The sequence below is a fragment of the Rhinolophus sinicus genome, linkage group LG07, assembly GCF_036562045.2.
Source record: "Rhinolophus sinicus isolate RSC01 linkage group LG07, ASM3656204v1, whole genome shotgun sequence".
Classification (NCBI taxonomy): domain Eukaryota; kingdom Metazoa; phylum Chordata; class Mammalia; order Chiroptera; family Rhinolophidae; genus Rhinolophus; species Rhinolophus sinicus.
The window spans coordinates 13547622-13570040 of record NC_133757.1 but is presented as its reverse complement, the minus strand read 5'-3'; the positions used below and the strand labels follow the sequence as shown (position 1 = coordinate 13570040).

At 37.5% G+C, this 22419-nt stretch overlaps 1 protein-coding gene across 1 annotated transcript in view; it reads left to right on the top strand.

The window, feature by feature from the left end:
* TDRD1 (tudor domain containing 1) overlaps window positions 1–17814 on the top strand; it is a 37407-nt gene extending 19593 nt beyond the window's left edge. Inside the window, exons 13-25 of the mRNA XM_074339015.1 lie at window positions 54–224; window positions 1606–1851; window positions 2259–2387; window positions 5223–5333; window positions 6074–6244; window positions 7695–7970; window positions 8496–8615; window positions 10220–10336; window positions 13276–13443; window positions 14301–14528; window positions 15141–15187; window positions 15262–15350; window positions 17477–17814. Coding sequence (XP_074195116.1) covers window positions 54–224; window positions 1606–1851; window positions 2259–2387; window positions 5223–5333; window positions 6074–6244; window positions 7695–7970; window positions 8496–8615; window positions 10220–10336; window positions 13276–13443; window positions 14301–14528; window positions 15141–15187; window positions 15262–15348 — 1871 coding nt within the window. The 3' untranslated portion in view covers window positions 15349–15350; window positions 17477–17814. The remainder of the gene's footprint in view (window positions 1–53; window positions 225–1605; window positions 1852–2258; window positions 2388–5222; window positions 5334–6073; window positions 6245–7694; window positions 7971–8495; window positions 8616–10219; window positions 10337–13275; window positions 13444–14300; window positions 14529–15140; window positions 15188–15261; window positions 15351–17476) is intronic.
* Window positions 17815–22419: the final 4605 nt, after the last annotated feature.

The window sequence follows — 22419 nt, the reverse complement described above, 5'->3', positions numbered from 1 at the left end:
GTTTATATTTACATGGAAAGCTCACTTGAGATGGGGTCTCTTCCTTTTTGCAGAGGATGGTCAGTGGTACCGCGCCTCCGTTTTGGCTTATGCTTCTGAAGAGTCTGTGCTCGTCGGATATGTAGATTATGGAAACTTTGAAATCCTTAGTTTGAAAAGACTGTGTCCCATAACTCCCAAGTTGTTGGAACTGCCAATGCAGGCAATAAAATGTGTGCTGACAGGTACGAAGTTTTTATAGTCCCCACTTTCTTAAAATGCTAAAATCTAAAGTAGAAGCATTAGAATTGAAATTAAACAACTGATAAGATAAAGGACTATGTTTAGACATAACTTATTTTAGTGCAAAAATAATCCTTGATAGAACATTTAGGAAATACTATCTGTAATAAGTCAAAATGTAATGTACCTGTGGTTATGAAATTGAGTGTCCTTTTTTGCCTTCTATGGAGCCTGCATCATTGAGAAATATCATAGAAGCCTATTAACTACATGAAGTAGTGAAAAAGTTGCTTGTAAAAGCAATAAGAACATTATGATCATGTGCTTAGAAGTTGCTATGTATGTAGTTTGTCCCACTAGCAGCCAGGACTCCTTTCCTTATCAATAAATTGGCTTCTACACCCTTCATTTAAATGTACTATAATTTAATATCCAAATTATAAGAAGGGTATTTCCAAGTCTTTGCTATTAGCAATGTTCTTTTATCTACATTTGCCACCTATCCAAGATCATTTACTTAGGATAGTGGCAACATGTAGTTTTACTGCAAAATACGTCCTTAGGTAGAATAGAGGTGTCAGTGAGTATGCTTGTTTTCATGTTTGTGCTACGTACTGTGATTGTTCTCCAGAAAGGGCTGAACTAGTTTACACAGGAAATGTAGGAGGTAGTCAGTTCCTTGATACATGGGTACACCAAGTAGATATTTCTATATTATTTCATGGTGGCCAATTTTGATAAGCTAAAAATGAAATCGTCTTAATTTACTTCATTACCAGTGAGGCCAACTGTTCTTTTTTACGTTACTTGGCCCTTAACAAACTGAGCATAATCTTGGGGGTTTTGATTTGTAAGTACCCTTTCAGTAAGTGCTACAAATGTTTCATATATTAATGTAAGGTACCAGTATTTTTTCCTGGATTGCTTTATACTTTGGTTTGTGATTTCTTTATTGAGGTATTATTTACATACCACAAAATTCAGTGTCTTAGGTATACAATTCAGTAAATGTACCAAGTTATACAACCATCACCATAATCCAGTTTTAAAACATTTCCATCAGCCCAATGAGATCTCTTATGTTCATTAATAGTTAATCCTTGCTCCCCAGGCAACCAGTAAGCTACTTTCTGTATTTATGGATTTGCTTTTCTGGATGTTTCATATCAGTGGAATTACATAGAAGCATAGCTTTTTACAGGCTCTTTCTTTGTAATTTTGTCTCTTTTTCATGTTTAGAAAATCTTTCTGCACAGGTGGAACCTTTCGGTTCTAATATTTGTCACAGATTACTTAAATTTAACGTTGTGGAAATTAGGAGCTGGATTGCTAAATGTTTGCCGTAAGAAATATTTTAATATTCTTTTAAACGTTCTTTGTTAGGAGTAAGGCCATCATTAGGAAATTGGACTCCAGAAGCTATTTATCTGATGAAAAAAAATGTACAGAACAAAATGATCACAGTGAAAGTGGTTGACAAGTTGGAAAACAGTTCCCTGGTGGAGCTTATAGATGAATCCGTGACACCTAACATCAGTGTTACTCAAGTACTCCTCGATTCAGGCCTTGCCGCCAGGGAAGAGGGGGTCCTGGTGACAGATAAACCCAGTGATGCACAGGAAGCCAGTGGTGAGTAAAATGTCAACCCGATGATGTCCATGCTGGACTTCAGATGGTTTTGTGAATGTGTCGGTTCCTATGCTTTCAAACAGAATTGATGTTGACTACCTGTTGTTGTTGTTGTTGTTGTTTTTAAAATCAAGCATTCGTCTAAGTACATTTAAGAGTGTGTTTGAGAACTGAAAATTTGTTGAAAGTTTTGTGGGTCACTGGCAGTTGAAGCTCAGTCAGAAATGTGAATTTGAAATTCAGTGAGGGTAGTAATAGTTAATTGTAATACTGATAAACTTTCCTGTAAAGTCACTAAGAAAATCATTGAAAATTCAGTTCTTCTTCCAAAGAAATTTCCTCAGCAACCCCACCTCCCACTCCCACTCCGGCCATTTGTTTTGTAAAATATCCATTTATTTTCACAGTTCCCTTGGGTGCAGGCGCAAAATTGGTGTGGAAGTGGGTTGCACTTGCTGTTGACCAAACAGTAGATGTTGTGGTCTGTATGGTATATAGTCCTGGAGAATTTTACTGTCACGTGCTCAAAGAGGACGGTAAGTTGACTCTTTCATATATATTTCTTTTTACAGATACGTTAGTATAAGCTAATAACTCAAGTAAGTTTACTGAGTGGTAAAAGTACCCCCTTTCTGAGAAAGGCCTAGTGGATATTTGTACTTCCAAGAAAGATTTGGTTATTAGTTGTCATTTACTACATTTTAAGTCCTTATTTCTATTTCCAACAATCTCCTTGTATTTAAACCAGTTTAGATTGCACAGAATGTCTCCTAGATTTATTTTTGAAACTTAAATTGTTGATGTCATTAAAGTATAACATACATACAAATACGTACACAAATAAGAGTGCAACATAAATTGCCACAATGTCAAAACACTTGTATAACCAACATCGAGACCAAGAAATAAAACATTACCAGTAACCCAGAAGTTTCCTTCGTGTCTCTTCCTATCACTATCCCTTTTCTCTTTCAAAAGTAAATACTATCTTGCCTTCTAATAGCGTAGATTAGTCTTTTTCTGGTTTTGGACTTCATATAAATGGAATTGTACAATATGTACTCTTCTGTGCCTTGCTGCTTTTTTCCACTTTATTTGTGAGACTGGGCCATCATTTTCACATGTAACTGTAGCTTGTTTTCTTGTTGCTGAATGGTGTTCTATTGTGTGAATGCACTGCGATTTACTGTTCCTTTCTACTGCTGTGCGTGTGGGTTGTTTCTAGTTTTGAGCTCTAAAATGATGGTGGTACGAACCCTGTCAAACAAATTTAGTTCACATGTGGAGGATGCCTTTCTATGGAATACACATACCTAGGAATGAAATTACTGGCCATTTCTTAAAGGGTATGTATATTTTCAGCTTTGATCAATGAATGCCAGTTTCCAAAGTGACTATGACAGTTGTCAATTTAAGTGTTCTAGTAGTTGCTCCACTTCCTCCAAGAACTGTATTTTTTTTTTTCCATTTGAGCCGCTCTGGTAAGCATAATCAGTTTAACTTTTTGAATCTTGGTTTTTCTTTCTGTCAAACGAGGATGTCAAACTAGATAACTAAGCCCCTGTCTGGCTCCCAATTTGTGAGATTTGTTATCCGTTCAGAATCATCTGGTACGTAGGCCACCATTTTATATAGGAGAAAATTCAAAAATTTTAAAGTCTTTATTTTCATAGGTGATTGTTCAAATATATGGTACAGAATTCAAAAGTTACAAGAGTATGTAGTGGAAAGTAAGTTTTCCATTCCCTCTTCTCAATTTTCTAAATATCTTTTCAGAAGTACATACTCTATACATCTGCTTGTACAAAGGTACATATTCCTTTTTATGTATACATAAATGGTAAAATACTGTAAATGTTTCAGTCTGCTTTTTTCCTCCCACTTTATCTTGGGTGTCGGTTCACATTTCTCTGTTCTTTTGTAATACACCTTCTATTTTGGAATAATTTTAGATTTACAGAAAAGTTGCAAAAATGGTACAGAGAGTTCCTGTCTACCTCTCACCCCCTCTTCCTCTGTAGTTAACATCTTACACAATTGTGGTACATTTGTTACAACTAAGAGATCAACATTGGTACATGAACTAAACTCCAGACTTTATTTGGATTTCATTAAATGTCTTTTTCCATTAAAACTAACCTTTTTCTATTCCAGGGTTCAATCCAGATTACACATTGCTGTTTAGTCTCCATTCTTTTTCATGGTTACATGGTATTTCACTGTGTGGATTTATCCTAATTTAATTATCCTCGCTATGGATGGCTAAAGGATTAGTGTTTCCAAGCTTTTATTACTGAAACAGTGCTTGTATTCTGTGACTTTCTGAGAGTATATCCATGGGACAGATTCCTAAAATTGTAATTATTAAGTCAAGGATGTATGCTTGTGCTTTTGAGAGGTAGTGCCCTTCAAGAGGTTGGATACTTCCCACCAACAGTGTATGAGAGAGCCTTTTCCCACACCGTTTCCAATAGGTGTGTCCTTAAACTTTATTTTGACTCGTCTGAAAGGTGATCATTCTAACTCTTAATTTCTGTTTCTGTGAATGGGACTTTGCCACATATTTAAAAGATCCTTTTGTTTGGCTTTAAAGGGCTCTGTGGTCTGTCTATTCAAGCCCATCTCTGGTGTTTGCCTTCCCACTTCTCTGTTTGGCCAAACTGCTCCCACCGATTGTTTCTTCTGGCTGCTAATTGTGTAATTCTGGACTTTACCTCCTGCCGTCTCTTCCTTCAGATTTCTCTATGAAACGTTTAGCAGACCAAGCTCATCTCTCTGAATTTCCTTAGCAGACATGATCTGCGCCATCTATTTAGTAATCACTACGTGTGTATTCCTTGAGGACAGCTTGTATGTAATTTTCTTTTCTGTACTGACTTGTACAGTTTGTGTCCAGATGCAAAGCTCATGCTCTAGTGTATTGACAGCAACATCATAGTCATGTCACTGTTCCCAGTAAATCATTGGTATGGGGTCTAGTGAAGGTATTCACTAATCATGACTTATTAGCCCAGTTTTTAATAAGGAGAAGGAAAAAGCATTTGGTGTACTACATAGTTATTTAGGGATGTGGCAGAGATTTTATGATGAAAGCGTTCTTCAACTTGAAAGAAAAATCTGTATTCTGCATGACTTTCTTTTTTTTTATGTATATAATTTATTTTTTAAATTTATTGGGATGACAATTATTAGTAAAATTACATAGATTTCAGATGTATAATTCTGTATTACATCATCTATAGATCCCATTGTGTGTTCACCACCCAGAGTCAGTTCTCCTTCCATCACCATATATTTGATCCCCCTTACCCTCATCTCCCACCCACTGCATGACTTTTAAAATAAGTGCTGCGTTTGTATTGTATTTTCAGCTGTAAAGAAACTCAATGATTTGAACAGGTCGCTAGCAGAATATTGTCAGCGGAAGTTGTCTGAAGATTTTAAGGCAGAAATAGGGCAACCTTGTTGTGCTTTTTTTGCAGGTAAGTTGCATTTGGTGCAATCTTGACTATGTTTTTTGACATTCATCCCTTATTAATGTGTTTTTCTTGCTGATGTTTAAGCAAATATTTTTCACAATTGAGATTAAATGAATGCTTAAGATCATTTTTTTCTTCTCTCTTTGTAACAAGGAAGCTCCAAATGATACTTTGGTATCTAAACTTTATTCAGTGCTTTTCTTCCCAGAGTTTCTGGTAATATTAAAATAAGTTAGTTAATGGAAGACCAGCTCAGTGAAGATTTGTTGTTGCTTCTGGTCACCCTGTACATGTTTATTTTGAAAATAAATTTGATGAAACAACATTAAACAACATTAATTTCATTGCAAGATGTTTTCTAGTATTTATTTTTTGTATTATTTTACCAAGTGTCAAGTAAAACAATCTGTCAGTACTGGTGAGAGCATTATAAGTCTTCCAGATTGACAAGCATGTTTAAAATGAAGTTCATTGTCTTACTTTCACATTATGCTTATTTAAGGATAGATGACGAATGAAATCTTTCTATCTGATGTAAAAGTGTGCTGCTGTAAAAATTACGGAGATATTCTAAAAATTGATTTTGAGTATACTAGGGATTTCTGAGTGAAAAACTAAAGGCATCATTTGGGGAAGAGAGCAAATTTATTAGCTGCTAGACAAATGATGTTTTTTTCAAGATAAAATTTCCAGTGTTAGTAGAAGGGAAATAGTTCATGTTATAAACTTTGTGTTAAATCTAGGTGATGGCAGTTGGTATCGTGCCTTAGTCCATGAAGTTGTACCAAATGGAAACATTAAAGTACATTTTGTGGATTATGGAAACATGGAAGAAGTTACTGCAGATGAACTCCAAATGATCCCATCAAAATTTTTAAATCTTCCATTTCAAGGGGTGCAATGTTGGTTAGCAGGTATGGTACAGAGTAAGAAAATTTCTCAGCTGTCTTCTGATACTTAGGGTACATAAACTTCTAAGTACTAATATCTAAAATGTTAATATTTTGTGTAAAGTAGAAGATCTTGCTTTATAATATAAAATTTAGAAACGTATTTTTAAAGATACTGGCCAGAATACCCTGTTGAGGTCAAAGTAGGGAAGTAGCAGCTTTTCCATACTTAGGATGGGAGTGGAAACCAATGCCTTTTCTTGAAGGAATTTTGCAGGATTCCTTAAGAGCCTCAAGCATTCCTACCTTTTGTCATAGCAATTTTACTCCTGATAATTTATCCCAAAAATATAATCCTGGAATTTCACAAAGTTTGCCTACAAGGAAACTCATTACACTGCTGTAAATAATAGCAAATCAACCTAAATAATCAATAGTAGAGGAGTGATTAAATGATGCTCCATGTAATGGATAATGGTAGTATCTATTTCATAGGGTTGCTTTGCGGATTAAATGAGTGTTTAGAACAGGGCCTGGCACTCACCAAGTTCTATTTAACTGCTTACTGTTGTTACACAGCCATTAAAAGGATGTTAAATATATGCTATTGGTAAGAAAAGTCGCTCATGATTTAAGTGAAGAAAACAAGTTATAAAAGAGATGCTGCATAGCGTGGTGATTGAAAGGACAGACTGGAAGCAACTCTGCTACTTACTAGTTGTGAGACCTTAGGCAAATTATCTTAACACTCTGCTTCCATTTCCTCATCTGTAAAATAATAGTGCTTTCCTCAGAGTCATTAAGAATAAAGGAGATAAAAATATTTAAAAAAAATAAAAATATAAAAAGCACTTAACAGAACCTGACATTATACCCATAGTTGTTTTTATAAAAATTTATAAAAGTAATGTGAGTATATATGTGCATGTATTATATGCACATAACGATTGTGGAAGGTTGGATACAAAAATAATAGAAACCATGTCTGGGTGCGTAAATGCTTTTCAGTTTTTCTTTTACTTCTCTGTTTTCTTTCTACTTATTTTGCACTAAGTGTGTTTTCAGATTATTGTTTTTTAATTACCATGTTTTATGTCAGTGCTTCTTAAAATGAATGTTTAGAACAGGGCCTGGCACTCAGAAAGTTCTATTTGGCCTCCAAACCAGCAGCAGCAACATGAGAACTTTTTACAAATGCAGATTCTCATTCCCTACCTAAGACCTACCACAAATTGGAAGTTCTCAGGTGGGGCCCCAAAATCTGTTTTAACGAGCCCTCTAGATAATTCAGATGCACAGTCAAGTTTGAGAATCACTGTTGAAGCAAAAAAGCAGCTTGGGCACAGAATTCCTTTTTTTTTTTAAATTAGTTTCAGGTATGCAAAACAATGTACTAGACATTTACACCCCTCACAAAGTGATAACCCCCTTTCCCAATCTACTACTTCCTTTTAATACTGTTCTTGTTTGCCAGATATACAGCCTAGAAACAAACACTGGACTAAAGAAGCCACAGCAAGGTTTCAGATGTGCGTTACAGGAATAGAACTCCGAGCCCGAGTGGTTGAAATCACTGAAAAGGGAGTGGGAATTGAACTCACCGATCTTTCCACCTCTTATCCCAGAATAATTAGTGATGTTCTGATTGATGAACATCTGGTTGTAAAAGCTAGTTCACCATGGAAAGACTTAGCCAAAAACAGACCTGACAATAAACAGGATCTTCAAGTTGACACCCCAGAATGCCAAGGTAACATTTTTAAGCCATTTATTTGTTGCTTAAATTTATGTTGTCCTTCGCTTTTACAGGCGATGAAAATTTTTTCTATCCCGAATGACAGTTTTCCTATAGAAATATGCTTTGTGGAAATAGGTTAATACTAGACTATTAAACTTAATTTAATATTAACTTGTTGAAACATGGTTTATTAAACACTACTCATTTTTAATGTAGTTAGTTATCATACAGCTAGGTGTTTCTTAATGTTTAAATAAATTTTAAGAATTATATTAAATATACTACAGAAGTGGAAATACACTAGAGGAATGCAATAGTTGAAGGATTCCCACTATAGATTGGACTTTTTTTTGTAATCCCCACAAAATCCCTCAAATTAAATAGATTGTTTCGTGAAAAGATGGGTTTTCATTTTGGGAATTTGGGAATGCTGATAATCAGCAGTTGATGAAAAAATCGAGTAAATAAATACATTACTGGGAAAGGACACGAAATTGGATCTGCTTCAAGTGAGACCTGTGTTTTGTATGTTTTCAGCCATCTCTTCAGCTGTGCAGTGGAGGACACTAGAATTGCCAGTTAATAAAACTGTACAAGCGAGCATATTAGAAATCATAAACCCAAACTTATTTTACGCTGCACCAAAGGAGATGCCCGGTAAGAAACGTTTGAGATCTCCTTATGCTAATCTTTTAACTGTATAATGTAAGTGCTTATCTGAGTTCATGAGGAAGTGAGGAGGGCGATGACTTTGTTTCATTCAAGGTTTTAAGGAAGAATTGATCATAGCAACACGTAAGGCAAATTTACTTATAAAAACACAAATGTTGAACGAACATGAAGGAAATGCTCTGCATTTAGCACCAATCAACCCAGTCTCTATAATCTACAGCTTTTTATAACAAAGCACTCCTTAATCACTAACTTCTTGTTTAAAAACGTATCCTGTCTATATTGAATTGTATTTACTTACTAAATTAACGTTCTACAGCCATTTAACAGAATTTGAACCATACTGTTTTAGATGTATTGAAAGAGAACTTTGTAATCAGTCTATGATCATAGTGTTACTATATCTTCAGAAGCTTAGAGAAATGTTTTACATTGGACCTAATCATAAAGAAAAGTAGCATGTAAATATTTTTAATTTTCTTTTTTTGTTTCATCGAAGTTTATAATTAAGGCTTCTCTTCAATGTATTTGAGTTTATTCTTGTAGTGTAGAAGGTAAGTTATTGCAAGTTGAGTGGTGGCTATTCAAAATGATTGGCAGGTACTTTAACGCTCAAAAAATGAACTTTGTTTCAAATTGTCAAACCTAGAATTGTGGTGATACCAGTAACTGCTCTTAAATTCATCTCCACTATTACAAATAATCATCTTTAATTCGTATAGTAGAAAGCAGGGATTTAGGATTATTTGATCCTGATGACCACATATGGTGTGACAAATTGGAAGTACTTGATTTTGTTAACCATAGGCATAGGCATAGGCATACCTCTGAGGTATGAGACAGTGAGGGTTCAGTTCCAGACCACTGCAATAAAGCGAATACCGCGATAAAGCAAGTCACACAAATGTTTGGTTTCCCAGTGTACATAAGATTTATGCTTACATTATACTGTAGTCTATTAAGTGGACAATAGCATTATTTGTAAAAAAGACAATGTACATGCCTAATTGAAAAATATTTTATGAAGAAATGCTAACCATCATCTGAGCTTCAACGAGTCGTAATCTTTTTGCTGGTGGTGGGTCTTTCCTTCTTCAATTTGTAAAAAGTGCAGTAAAGTGAAGCACAATAAAACATAGTATGTCTATATAACACACTCACTGAAAAGCACACCAAACAATTGTAAAAATGCAGCTTAATAAGTTTTTATAGTGTGAACAAACTACCATGTTTCCCCAAAAACAAGACTGGGTGTTACATTAATTTTTGCTCCAAAAGACGCATTAGGGCTTATGTTCAGGGGATGTCATCCTGAAAAAATCATGCTAGGGCTTATTTTCCGGTTAGGTCTTATTTTTGGGGAAATACGTAGTATAACAACCCCAGAAGTTAGTCCACCGTAACTTCCTTCTTGGCCCCTCCCAGTATTGCATAACTTCGGCACAAGGTAACCAATAATGGTTTTAATTATTTTTTAAGTATAACTGTATTTTAATATAGCTTTTTGAGTGATTAGACAATATTTTGTACACTGTAGTTAAATAGAATTGAAATTTTCTTCACAAACGATTGCTTTTTATATATTTTAGAAGATCAGGAGAAATTGTGTATATTGACAGCCGAATTGTTAGAATATTGCAATGCCCAGAAGAGTCCATCGTCCTATAGACCAAGTATTGGAGATGCGTGCTGTGCCAAATACACAAGTAAGATTCTTTTAGGTAAAATTTTAAAGGAAATATTTTGTTCTCTTTTATATGAGATTATATGGATCTTTTTATTTCAGATGCATATTTCATTTGCTTAGATAGAGAACGTAAGAACGACAAGGTCATGGGTTTAATTCACATGTTGGGGTCATTCAGCTTTTCTGTTCCATAGCCATAGATTATATTTAGGCAGGGATATGGGTAGAAATGTACAAATCTGCCAGTAGTACTTCTAGATACGCAGCTCTAGGTAACGACAACTCTATATGGTGGGTCAGTGATGTTATACGGCTATATGGAGGTATTGCAAGTAATTTATAGAACTCTGAATGTACCAAAAGAACAGAATGCCTTCGGGAGTCAGACTTGTTGAACTGGGTATACTTCAACGATTCTCCTGTTGTTTAATAGTTCATGTTAACAAGTTTCTTTTGCTAATATAAATAACACTTGTAGTGAACATTCTTGGGGAGAAATTGGGTAACTTTCAGTACTTTAGGTTGAGTTTCAGGAATAGAATTCTGGAGTCAAAGGACACAAATTATTTTGTAAGTTCTGGAAGCATATTGCTCCCTGGGCATCTTAAAGAAATGTCCATATATGCCAAAAGTTTGTGAGCGGGCCAGTGTCGTCATCCCCTTACTAACAAGGGACTTAAAATGCTTTTGGTCTGTTGCCCAATAGTGTTCATTTTAAAATTTAGATTTATGGTTTTAAAATGTATTATCTTAATTTTTCTCTCGCACGACAACTGGATTGACACTTTCCCTCCCTTTCTTCCCAATTGCAATATGTCATACAATTTTGGGTTAGGTTAAGTATTCTGTATTATTTCATTAAGATTGCCTAAACACTGTCCACAGCCTAGCCATGTAGTATACTATAATTACACTTCTCTTTTGCAGGCTTTTTTGTTGTTACTGTAATAGTATTCTGTATACTTTCACTATTGAGCTCCAATTCTGTGCACTGGTGTAAATTCTCTCAGTGAACAGTTCATGTACTTTATCAACTTTGATCGTGCTGGAGGCATCTTCAGCCTTCTGACCTGCTCCTATCTAGCCTGCTTGTCCTCCAGACCTGAGCTGTCATCCTGGAATTTTTCTTTCATCATCATGCCAGGGATTGTTTCAACACCAACGCACTGTTTCTTGGATATTTCTCCCACCCCACCTCGTTTGCTAGATTTCACCCTCTCTCATCTCACGTTTTCTGTGTCTCTTTTTATTTACTCTTACATTTGAGTCCATATCACCCTCCAGAATCTGAGAAAAGGTACATGTAAGATAAATTTTCTGTTACCTCCCACGTTTGAAAAAGTCTTTATTCTACCCTAATAGTTAATGGATAGCTTGCCTCGATATAGAATTCTAGGTTGGAAATCATCTTTCCCTTAAAATTTTCAAGGCATTGCTTTTATTTTTTAGCTGTTAGTGTTGCTGGTCAAGAGATAGATGTCATTCAGATTCTCCAAACTTTGTACGTATATATTTTTTTTCCTTTCTGGACTGTTCAGTAATCTCTTCATCCCATGTTTTGAATTTTATGGTGTGACTTAGTATTGGTTTTCTTTTCATCATTGTATTAGGCACTCAGTGGGTGGGTCCTTAACTCTAGAAATTAATGAGTTTTAGCTTTGTGTAATTTTTCCGAATTACTTTTTATTTCCTTCTTTCATTTTCTGTTCTTGTAGGAACTCCCAAGTAATTGAATGTTAGACTTGAACTCTTCTGCCAAATTTCCTCTTGTTTTATCTTTTTTATTCTTTTTTTCAAGAGATTTCCTCAATTTTGTCTTCTAACTTTTCTTCATTTTTGATTATCACATTTTCAGTTTCAGTAGTGTTATTGTTATCTCAAGTGTGTGTTTTTAACACTGTCTTGTTCTTGTTTCAAGGATAGAAGTTCTTTTCTCCAAGGATGTTAATACCATTCTTTTAATTTTCATGGTCTCCCTCCCTTGTCTTTGTTTTCCTGAGTTCCTGTTTGTTTTGGTCTTATCTTTCATGTTAGAGACTCTCTTCAAATATTTGGTGATCCTTTGCTGTTCACTTCCTTAAGATGAGGCACTCAGAAGTTAGTTGGACATTTCTTTGATATGAGCAGAGCTTGTCCTCTGGTGGCCTTCACTGTCAGATGACCTGGCTCTGCCATTTCACTGGGGACTCCTGATGTGGTATCTTGAAGTGCCTTCTCTTGGGATGGTTGTCCCCTGCGTGGAGCGTATGGCGCTCCTGACTGTCTTTCTGGTTGTCTTCCTCCTCCGCTCTGCCTCATGTTCCCCAGTCCACAGTTGGTCTGGTTCATCCTCTCTGGGGAAGAAACCGCTGGTCTTCTGCCCATAGGTAGGAGCAGGTGCCTGGGAAGAGAGAGTGCATTCTAAGTTTTACAAAGACATGTGAACGTAAAACTGGTCATTCTCTTTAGCAACTTAAAAAAATAAGTACTATAGGTAAACGTATAAACTGAAGTGTGTCACATGTTTTGGGGAAGTAGCTGTTTCCTTTACCCATTCATCATTTCAGCTCCTTCTTTACTCCTACTTTTGAATGGGTGGCACCAGTTACTGAACCCTGATTGCTTGGGATTTGTGATGCAAACTGGGATGCTTCTTGGCTTTTCTGTGGCCAGCTTTGAGCTCTGCTAAATCATTCTCACTCATGCATCTGCTTTCCAGCTTCCAATATTTCATTGTCTTCTCTTGTTCTCTAGCCTTGTGTTTTTATGCCTTTTTCTTCTTAATCCTGTAATGCTCTTTTTATAAGATCTGGGGAAAGTAGAGGTGATGCTTGTATTTAATCTGGACATCTTGGCTTGAAATTAGATATCTTGGTGTGAATTTTTAAGTGATGTGAATGTAACTGTGAATAACCATCTTAAGAGATGGAGGGGGTCATTAATTGTAACTGCTTACCTGAGATTCCCTTATATTTTCAGATGATGATATCTGGTACCGTGCCATTGTTCTAGAGACATCAGATGCTGAGGTGAAAGTGCTCTATGCAGACTATGGAAACATTGAAACTCTGCCTCTTTACAGAGTACAGCCAATCTCTGCCAGCCACCTGGAGCTTCCTTTCCAAATTATTAAATGTTCATTTGAAGGTAGACAATTAAGCCACTTTCCAATTTGGGTGCCTCTGGGTTTCTTTCCTTGTTTTTGTTTTTTCTCCTGTTTGTTTGAATCAAATGTGTATTTCAAGTAACTACCCAGATTTCTAAATATCGAGCAGAGTTTACAAAGAATCTCATATCTTTTATTCTTCCGTTCGTTCTCACTTACACTATATTCCATTAGTCCATCATTGTTTTACAGCTTAGTTTCAGAGGGTCAGCGTTCAGGTTGCAGAGCTAGGAAGTGGCAGGGCCAAGATGAACTGGGGTCAGCTGAACTCGCATGTGGCCATCTTTCTGCTGTCACCGCTCTGTCTTTAGAGACTAGAGACATTCAGATGACACCGTTTGTTTGTTTTTTTGTTTTGCTTTTTGTTTTTTGCTACCTTACTATGCGTACTATTTTCTACATATTTTCAGTTGGAATTTGGATACAGTGCATTAAAATATTAAAGTAGCTTTTTACTCTTACTCCCGATTTCTTTCCCAGAGGTCCCAGCAGATAATAACACACTGATTGCCTCAGAGCGTGTGCTTTAGTTTTGACTCAGAGAGTGAGTTGGAACATTATCTTTATTATTTTTTTCCTTCATTAAAGTTATGTCTATAAAGGCAGCCATTTGTTTGTTGCCCTCTAGACCTAGATTAGTGCTTGACACGTAATAGGGATCAATGAATATTTATTAAGTAAGTTGATTTTTTAAAAAGGCAGCAGTAGCAGTACATCAAAGCATACCTAAACCTAGCTAAAATCAATGAGCCTTTTTCTTATTATCTTTAGAAAATTTAAATACTACCTTTTTTAAGGGACTTGAAGATTAACTCTAATAGTTCATTTTTTCCCCCAGGACTAATGGAATTGAATGGAAGCTGTTCTCAATTAATAATAGAGCTGCTAAAAACTTTCATGTTGAATCAGACTGTAATGCTTTCTGTAAAAGGAATTATTAAGAATGTCCATACAGTGTCAGTTGAGAAATGTTCTGAGAATGGGGCTGTCAGTATAGCTGATAAGCAGAAGATGTACGATCTGGCAAAAAACATCACTTCGAAAAAGCAAAGTACTTTACATACAGGTATTTTTTTTCCAAGTTGAATAACAAACGTAAGTGTAATTAAGAACAGATGTAGTCAGTTTAGATCTTTCCTTACTCCCCAGGGCCACATTCCCTTCATCCTCCTCCTCTATAAACCCAGCAGCAGGGCTCCTGTTCCTTTTGCCACCTGAGAGGAGCTGCCTGGATGGCAGTAGGCCTTCCCGTCCAGGTTTCCTATAGGTCAAGCTCAGCAACACTGTTTATAGAATTAATGCTGAGGGCTTTAGAAATGTCAACCATTCAGAGTTCCTTCCAGCTTACTTTTGGTCCTGATCAAAGTGAGGAGAACTCATATATTTGAGATTGGGTCTTACTGGTATTTTGTAAGATGATTATTTGGCAGGCCTGCCCTCAACCAAAAAGAGATATCCCATACATGCTGGGCAGAAGACCTAAAATTTGGAGATGAGGGCATTAATTTAGTAAGATCTAGGATAGTAGCAGATAACATGAAAGCCCAAACGAAAAGTTACTATAATTGATCAAGTCCTTTGTGGTTGGAACCCATGCCTGAGCTGCATGTGTTCAGACTCCAGGATTTTTGTCATTTATATTGTATGGCACCTGATGACTTTTTGTATTTGCTTCTAGAAAAGACATTGGGGATGAATTGCTGCTGCACAGACTTACGGAAACAAGTGAGTAAAACTTCCTTTAAGTTGAAATTATCCTCAACATTTTGAGAAATTACATATTTCTTTTTCATCCATAGGTTGAAAAACACGAACAGATTCTTCTCTTCCTCTTAAACAATCCAACCAATCAAAATAAATTTGTTGAAATGAAAAAAATTGTTTAAAAGTAAGTTAAATGTGATGTTTTTGCCACTTCACTGACCCTCAGCAGGGCATCTCCAGTCATGTTGTCAGGGGAGAGCGGGTGGAGGGAATCACATCTTTTTAAGGCTCTATTTTGTGACTTAATGATCTGAAGTCTGGTTGTAATGTCATTTCCTGTCTTTGTAAATGTTACTTGATCATTTTCCTTTGACACTACGAATGGGACTGAGCTCGGGTGCTGAGGTTGCACCCACCTTTCCTTACTGTGGTTTGCTTTTTGAGAATACTCCTGCTGTTGGGATATGGAGGGACTTGTAAAAATTGTTGTGAGGGAAAGCTTAGCCTGAAATTCTGTGTGTCTAGATGTGAGATTAACTTGCACCTGTGTGCATTGCTGTAAAACTGTTCAGCACTTTCTGTGAAGAGGTTCTAAGGGGCCAAAAATGGGAAATGAGCGGCACTGACAGTATATTTTATTGCAAAAGAAAACATACTCTCTTCATTTGGCTGTGGTGATTCTAGTGGTAAAAGACGATACTGGTGGGTTTTAAACAGTAGTTCTCCTGCTGTTGTCCCCTGCTAGTCTTGTTCCTGTCTGGCATCCTTTGTTCTAAGATAGCCCTCAGAAAATATTTTATGATTGATAGCCAATTAGAACTTCTGATCAAAGTGAAGTTGTCCTTATCACTTTGAGTTGATATAATTCCAATCAAAAGCAAAGGATCTGACTTATTTAGAACGTGTACAAGAATTGGCTAAACTGTTTGCAAATCGCTCGTATTGGTCTCTGTGGGCATGGCAACTCTCAAGGAGCTACTTACTGGGTTAAAACATTCTCCATGTGGTAATGTACAGTTGTTTTGTTTCTAAGAAAGTACAGCTACGATCTAAGTGAACGTCATTAATGCAAGAGCAACAGTTTCGATTCTCATGATTTATTTCCTTTACAAGTTTTGTGTTATTTTTAACAAATGCTGACTTAATAATTATAATTACACCTTTCAGTTTTTTGTCACATTGTTTTAATACTGACTGCTGTTTTGTGTACTTGAGTTTAAAATCTTAAATTTAATGGTAATTTTAATTTCATAGATGAAGGAACATGCAATGATATGAACTTCTGGAATTTAGTGCTAGTGCCAAATTATATTTTTAATCAAGTTGATTAACTTATATGTGCTTCTGTCTTTTTTATCTGTGTAATAGGCTTTTTTTTCCCATAAAGATGTTGAGAGTGCTTACACACACAAGTTGAGATGAAACCTATATTTTCTTTCTATTGCTTCTAAACAGATTGAAGACATTAAAAACACACTTGATTTAAAGCGTAGTAGTTGAACTGGCTTTTTCCCTTCCAGGGGAGCACATACATGTTTTGTCCACATTTGACTACAGCGTATACCTTACATTTGGGTAGTGCCTTATTTAAAAAGCACTTTTTCATCTAGTCTCATAGTTCATCTTCATAATACCTTTGAAAAGAAAAGACCCATTTTATAGATGAAGAGGCTGAGGCTCAGAGAGGTGAAATGCTTGCCCAAAATTGCACACCGACTGGAAAGTAGGACTTACAACTCAAAGCTGAGTTCTGTACTGCCCCCTGCTGTTTGCCTGCGTGCTGTGCTACAGTATCTTTTAATATTAGATCAACTCTGAAGGGCAGGACACTAAGGGGTTTATATTATTAGAAAAAAATTATATACACGGTTACTTAAGCACACTTCCTTAATTGTAGTGAAAATGTAGTTGAATATTTAGGACTTGAAGTTATTCTTCCTAGAGATAGAGAAAATGCTTTTCAAATTTGTTTCATCTCTGGAGAAATTTGTTACTAATTTAATTGTAAAATGGCTAAACTAGGAGTGATGTGATGAGAACATAAAACTTTGTAATCTGTTGCTCAAAAGTGATTACTTCAGCATACAAGTTAATATAAAATACTTTTTATATTTGAAGGAAAGCGCAGCTGTAATTAACATAAAATACTGTTATGGTGGTTGTTGTTTTTTTAACTGGAAGATGTGACTTAAATGTGTAATTTCAGTTAAAAGTGAATCTTTGGTTTGCGTGTACTTAAGCTAGAAATTAAGAACCATGGGGACTGCCTTTTTATAAAAGGCATAATGGTAGTTGATTTTTCTCTTTCAGAAGCAGTCTCTTGGAAATAAACACGTATGAGAGAGGAAACAATGAAGACTAGACTTAAGAGAGAAAGGACAGCACCTTGTGTTTTTGTTTACTGGAATCTTGTCTACGTTTTCTTTAATGACCTTTCATGCCCCCATTTTTGTTTGCTTGCCATTCTTCTGTTAGATTGGGTAGTTTTATTTTTTTCTCTTAAGTTCTTCCTCCCAAATAAATAAGCCTTGCATAAAAGATTCATACCAAATTAATGGGGAATATTGGGAAGGGATACATAGGGGCTTTCTACTGTATATATAACTTTATTACTTAAATGTACAGAAGGAAAGATGACTCGATGTTAATACTGGATAAATCTAATTGATGGATACACAAGTCCTACTTTTTGGACTTTTCTGTATGTTTGAAACATTTCATAATACAATGTGCCCTTCTCTCCCTGTCATCTGCCTCTTACGCATAATAAATGTTCGTTGGTTTATTGTTGCTTCAGTCTCTGCTCTTTTTTTCCTGTCCACTCTGAGGTCATCAGCTTCTTTTTCTCCATCGTGACTAGGATCACTTTTCCTTTGGCCTTTGTGCACAGTCTGTCCTTGGGCTCTGGACCACTCCAACTGGGGAAGGGACTTTCTATCCTGCCATCCATAGCCTTCCAGGTCTGTAACCACTTAGATTTTTATTGTAGATAGAATCTGCCATTTTCTGAAACACAAATACCGTTAACAATTGAAGTTAAAAATCTAAATTAGAGTATATTATGTTTCTTGAAACACATGATCTTAAATTCTCCTAAACTCACATGTGCAGAATTACAGACCAGCTGACTTTCCTGCCAGCCCGTAAGTTTCTATTTGGGAATTTTTCCATGATTTAAATACCAGCCTATGACAACCTGAGAAGAGGTCACCAACTCAAGAAACTTAAAAGACTTTTTCTTTCTTTTTTTGCTTTCACTGATAATGTGTGTCAGCTAATCTGTTAGAGTGAATGGAATTTTTCCTCATGTAAAGAGTTCAAACATTGATATGCTTCTAGTAGAGAAAAATTTATGCTGTTTTGCCCGATAAAATCCTTTCACTTCGCAGCCAGATTCCTTTTGCAATTGCCAGCAGTTGCTCACTTTCTTTTCCTATTTGCACATACTGGGAGCACTGATGCTCGGTTTGTTCATACTAGGTGCAATTCCAGCCATAATGAAAATGCAAGTGAAAACCATGGCATCACACAATCAGCCTTTTGATTATGGAAAATTAGGGAAGCATGACAAAGAACACATAAGAAATCTAAAGTTCAGCAGATTCCAAGGTTTTATCTTACGGTACTGGAAATTTGAATGCAAACGGTTTTAATTAAATGGGGTTTAATATTATGTGGTGCTTCAGTCATTTGCCTTGTTCCCAAAGAAACTAATTGTATACAGCACTAGTCTCACAAATAGAGATACGGGTTAAATGTCCCCTGGGTTTATTCAGCATATTAACTAACATCCCAGACCACCAGGTCTTCCTTCTTAGTAGGTTTAAGACATTTCCTATTTTAATGAACATTCGTTAATTCAAGGCACAGTGAGCTCCAGCTGTGTGCCTGACGTTGTCACAGCTGCCGTGTGTATTGTTCAGTAGGGCCTTGTGTGGCCCATCACACCTGCCAGTCCCCGTCTTCAGGTTCCCGCAAAATATCTAGTTCAGTCAAGAACACTAGATCTGAGACCACATAGCTGAACAAATCGTGTGTGTATTCCTTGGCAGCGGCCATGTAAATACTGAGACAAATCAGATCCATTGATTAAATAGCAAACAGGTTAATGGGGACAAAAGACATTTGATATGCCTTTTCTTTTGGTAGAATTATTTTGCTGGGGCAGCTAGAAATGTCAAAGGTTCAAAATTGTGAATGAGGGTGGTTCATCTTCTGAAAAGGAGCCCTCTTGCTGGGTAGTACATGCTGCAGAAAACCAGTGACGTGAGGATCCTTACCAGCAGGGCCCTCCGCTGCCAAATTCCAGGAGAGAATTAAGTCATTGCGAGGCTCGCTGCTGGGAGGCTGCCAGCCCAGAGCACTGAACCATTACTGTTACTAGTGGGCTCCTCACCAACACTACTACTGTCTGGATTTGGCAAATTGAGCTCTTCTGGGATTATCGGAATGACACGTGGGTTACCACCAACGCTGGCGGTTCTGTAGCCAGTCTGGGACCCAAGCAGTGCGGACTCATTAAACACGTCAGATTTTCAAGGGTGGCTTTTGTTCTGTTTTTCCAGATGAAAGGAATTGGAGGGCAGCCTGTGGTTCCAAACGTGAATTGTTTATGGTAGGATTGCTTGTTGGAATTAAAATGAGCTTTATTTACAGTGAAGACTGCTGCCCATCTGCCCAGGGTGAGTCGCAGAAGGCTCTCTGCGCAGAAGCAGACCCAGAGAACTGCTAACGCTTTTTCGATTGCCCTAAACGTTCAAGATACCTTTTGGGCAGCCTAACTTCCCCAGGAAGTTTCGTGAATCTTGGTGCTAGCTTTCCGATAACCTAAAATTGGTTTCATTTAAGGCTTTTGCAGCCGCCCACCCTCAGCCATTTTCCTGTGCTTTCCTTTTACCTGAGACCCTGAGGTGATGGTGTTTTTAAAACCTTGTGGGTAATCATTGATGAGGTGTCCACCTCCAGTGATGTGAGCCTTCCAAGAAATGAGATGGACTGTGAAGCTTATAAATCAGGCAGAAGCCTACTCTGCCAGCTCCACAGTGCACCAGGATTCCTCTCAAAATGTATTCAACAAATTTCTGCTAAGGCATAACGTGTGTGAAAAAACAAAGATAATTTGGAAGTATTGACAGTTTGAAGTGGAGTGCTTGTGGGGACAGAGTCCCAGAGAGCAGTTTCCAGGCTCAGGTGGGAACATCCTGTGACTGGTTGGCCGTCAGCTGTAACCAGTTAGCCAATTAGCCACTGATATAACTGCTGTGTCTACGCTGGTTGGAAAGTAGGCAGGCAGGTAGGCAGGCAGGCAGAAAACTGGATGGTGGATTGAGGCTAGCAAGTGGGGTTAGTGAGCATGGATGGTGGATTGCGGATCGTGTGGATCCTACTTTGTGTATCTCGCCCAGCTGCCAGCGAGACTAGGGTGCAGGAACAACCCTTATTGAGGTACTGGCAGATGCTTGCTTTTGTATCTCCAACACAGCTGCCAGTGAGAATATAGTGGTATGTCTCCCATATTTATGGCTCAGTTGGTGTTCCTTTTTGGCCTCACCATATCCTGTGTTCTTATGCAGGGAGCAGAACCTGAGACACTGCATTCCAGTACTTGTGCAGTTTGGGTCGTTGACTGAATGACCTACTTAGATTACCCAAGGGTAGCCTCTGCCTTGTAGACATTCCATGCTTACTTGATTCACCAGAAAGCATCACATTTCCCAAAAGCAAATCCAGTAAAACCTTGTTCATAATTATCCTCAGTCTGAAGGATTAGAATATTTACTTTAACCCTTAGAACAATCGGTGTCTCCCCCAAACCTAAGGGGCTTCAGCTTTGAAATGGCAATATTTCTTTTCCTCATGTCTGTGCACCCCCACCCCTGCCCCCGGTTTGGGCTATGGCTTAATTTGCTGCCCATGGAGCACTTTAGAATGGGGCCCTTTGTTTTCTCTGGGATGTTTTCTTTGCCATTTAAGATGCATTGTTTCCTGTCCTTTCATTTCTCAACTAGAGGGTTCTGGTTACTGGCTGCTCTGTGGGTTCTGGGAAATCTACAACTTTTGTGGCTCTGTTTGGCATCCCACTTTGGCCCTTTTCATATGTGCTTTAGTTTCCTTTATCACTGGGCGGGGGGCTGGATATAAAGAATTCGAATTGGGTGTCCATCGAGTTGGGAACCATTGTACCCGTCAACCTTGAACGTTATAGGCCAGGAAACAGCAGTGGAAAATTAAGCATCTTTTTCTGGCAGGAAGCCAGCAGGCAGGAGAACTGAAGGGGGGACCCCAGAACACCTTATCTCCAAAGCATCTCTAAAGCAGTAGTCATTCCACCACACTGGGTGTCTCGTGTTTCATGCTGAAGTCTCCATTCATCTGCATGGAATTCAGAGTCATCTTCATGCCTTGTGTGTTTAATATTGAGACATCCTGTACAGGGTGCTTCATGAATGAATTCACATTTTAAACGGGCACTTTCTGTGTAGAGTTCCCAGGCACTGGGGCCACAAAGATGAAGAAGGCAAGTCCTTGGAAGCAAGGTGCTCACAAGCCCTTTGGGATGATGTTCCTTCATGGTGACTTTTTAAAATTTCCACAAATCTTCACCAAGATTTGGATGACAGTACTAGCCACCCAGCTTCCCTCTGTATAAAAAGCTTCTACACCTGCTAGTTTCCCACTCACCACGCTCCAGAGCCTGTGCCGCCTGCCTTTCCCTGCTCTCTACCTGCACACCTGCTAAAGACCTTCTAGGCACCTGGGACAGATTACACTTTGATGTGAAGGAGTTTGAAGCTACGGGTATCTCTCCAGTATTTATAGCTTAACCTTTTACTTCTTAATCACGGAATGAAAATTTATCGTCAATTAAAGATGTCAAACTGTCACAAACATCCAGAATTGAAATTTGGCTTCTCTAAGGTAAATTTGAGTAGGCAAAAATGTGATGGGAAATGTTAATAATCATCACAGATTGGGGAGAGAGGGTTGTCAGCTCTGAAATTTCCACTTTTATTACTGTTTCCCTGAACATAAGACCTACCCGGAATATACGCCCTAGCATGATTTTTCAGGAGGACATCCCCTGAACATAAGCCCTAATGCGTCTTTTGGAACAAACCTTAAGATAAGACCTGGTCTTATTTTCGGGGAAACACGGTAGGACTTGAGATCTGCCCCTCTCAACCCCCTGCTCTGTCTAAAGCAGCACAGGACTAGCCACATGTAACTAGTGAACACTGAAAGTGTGGCTAGAT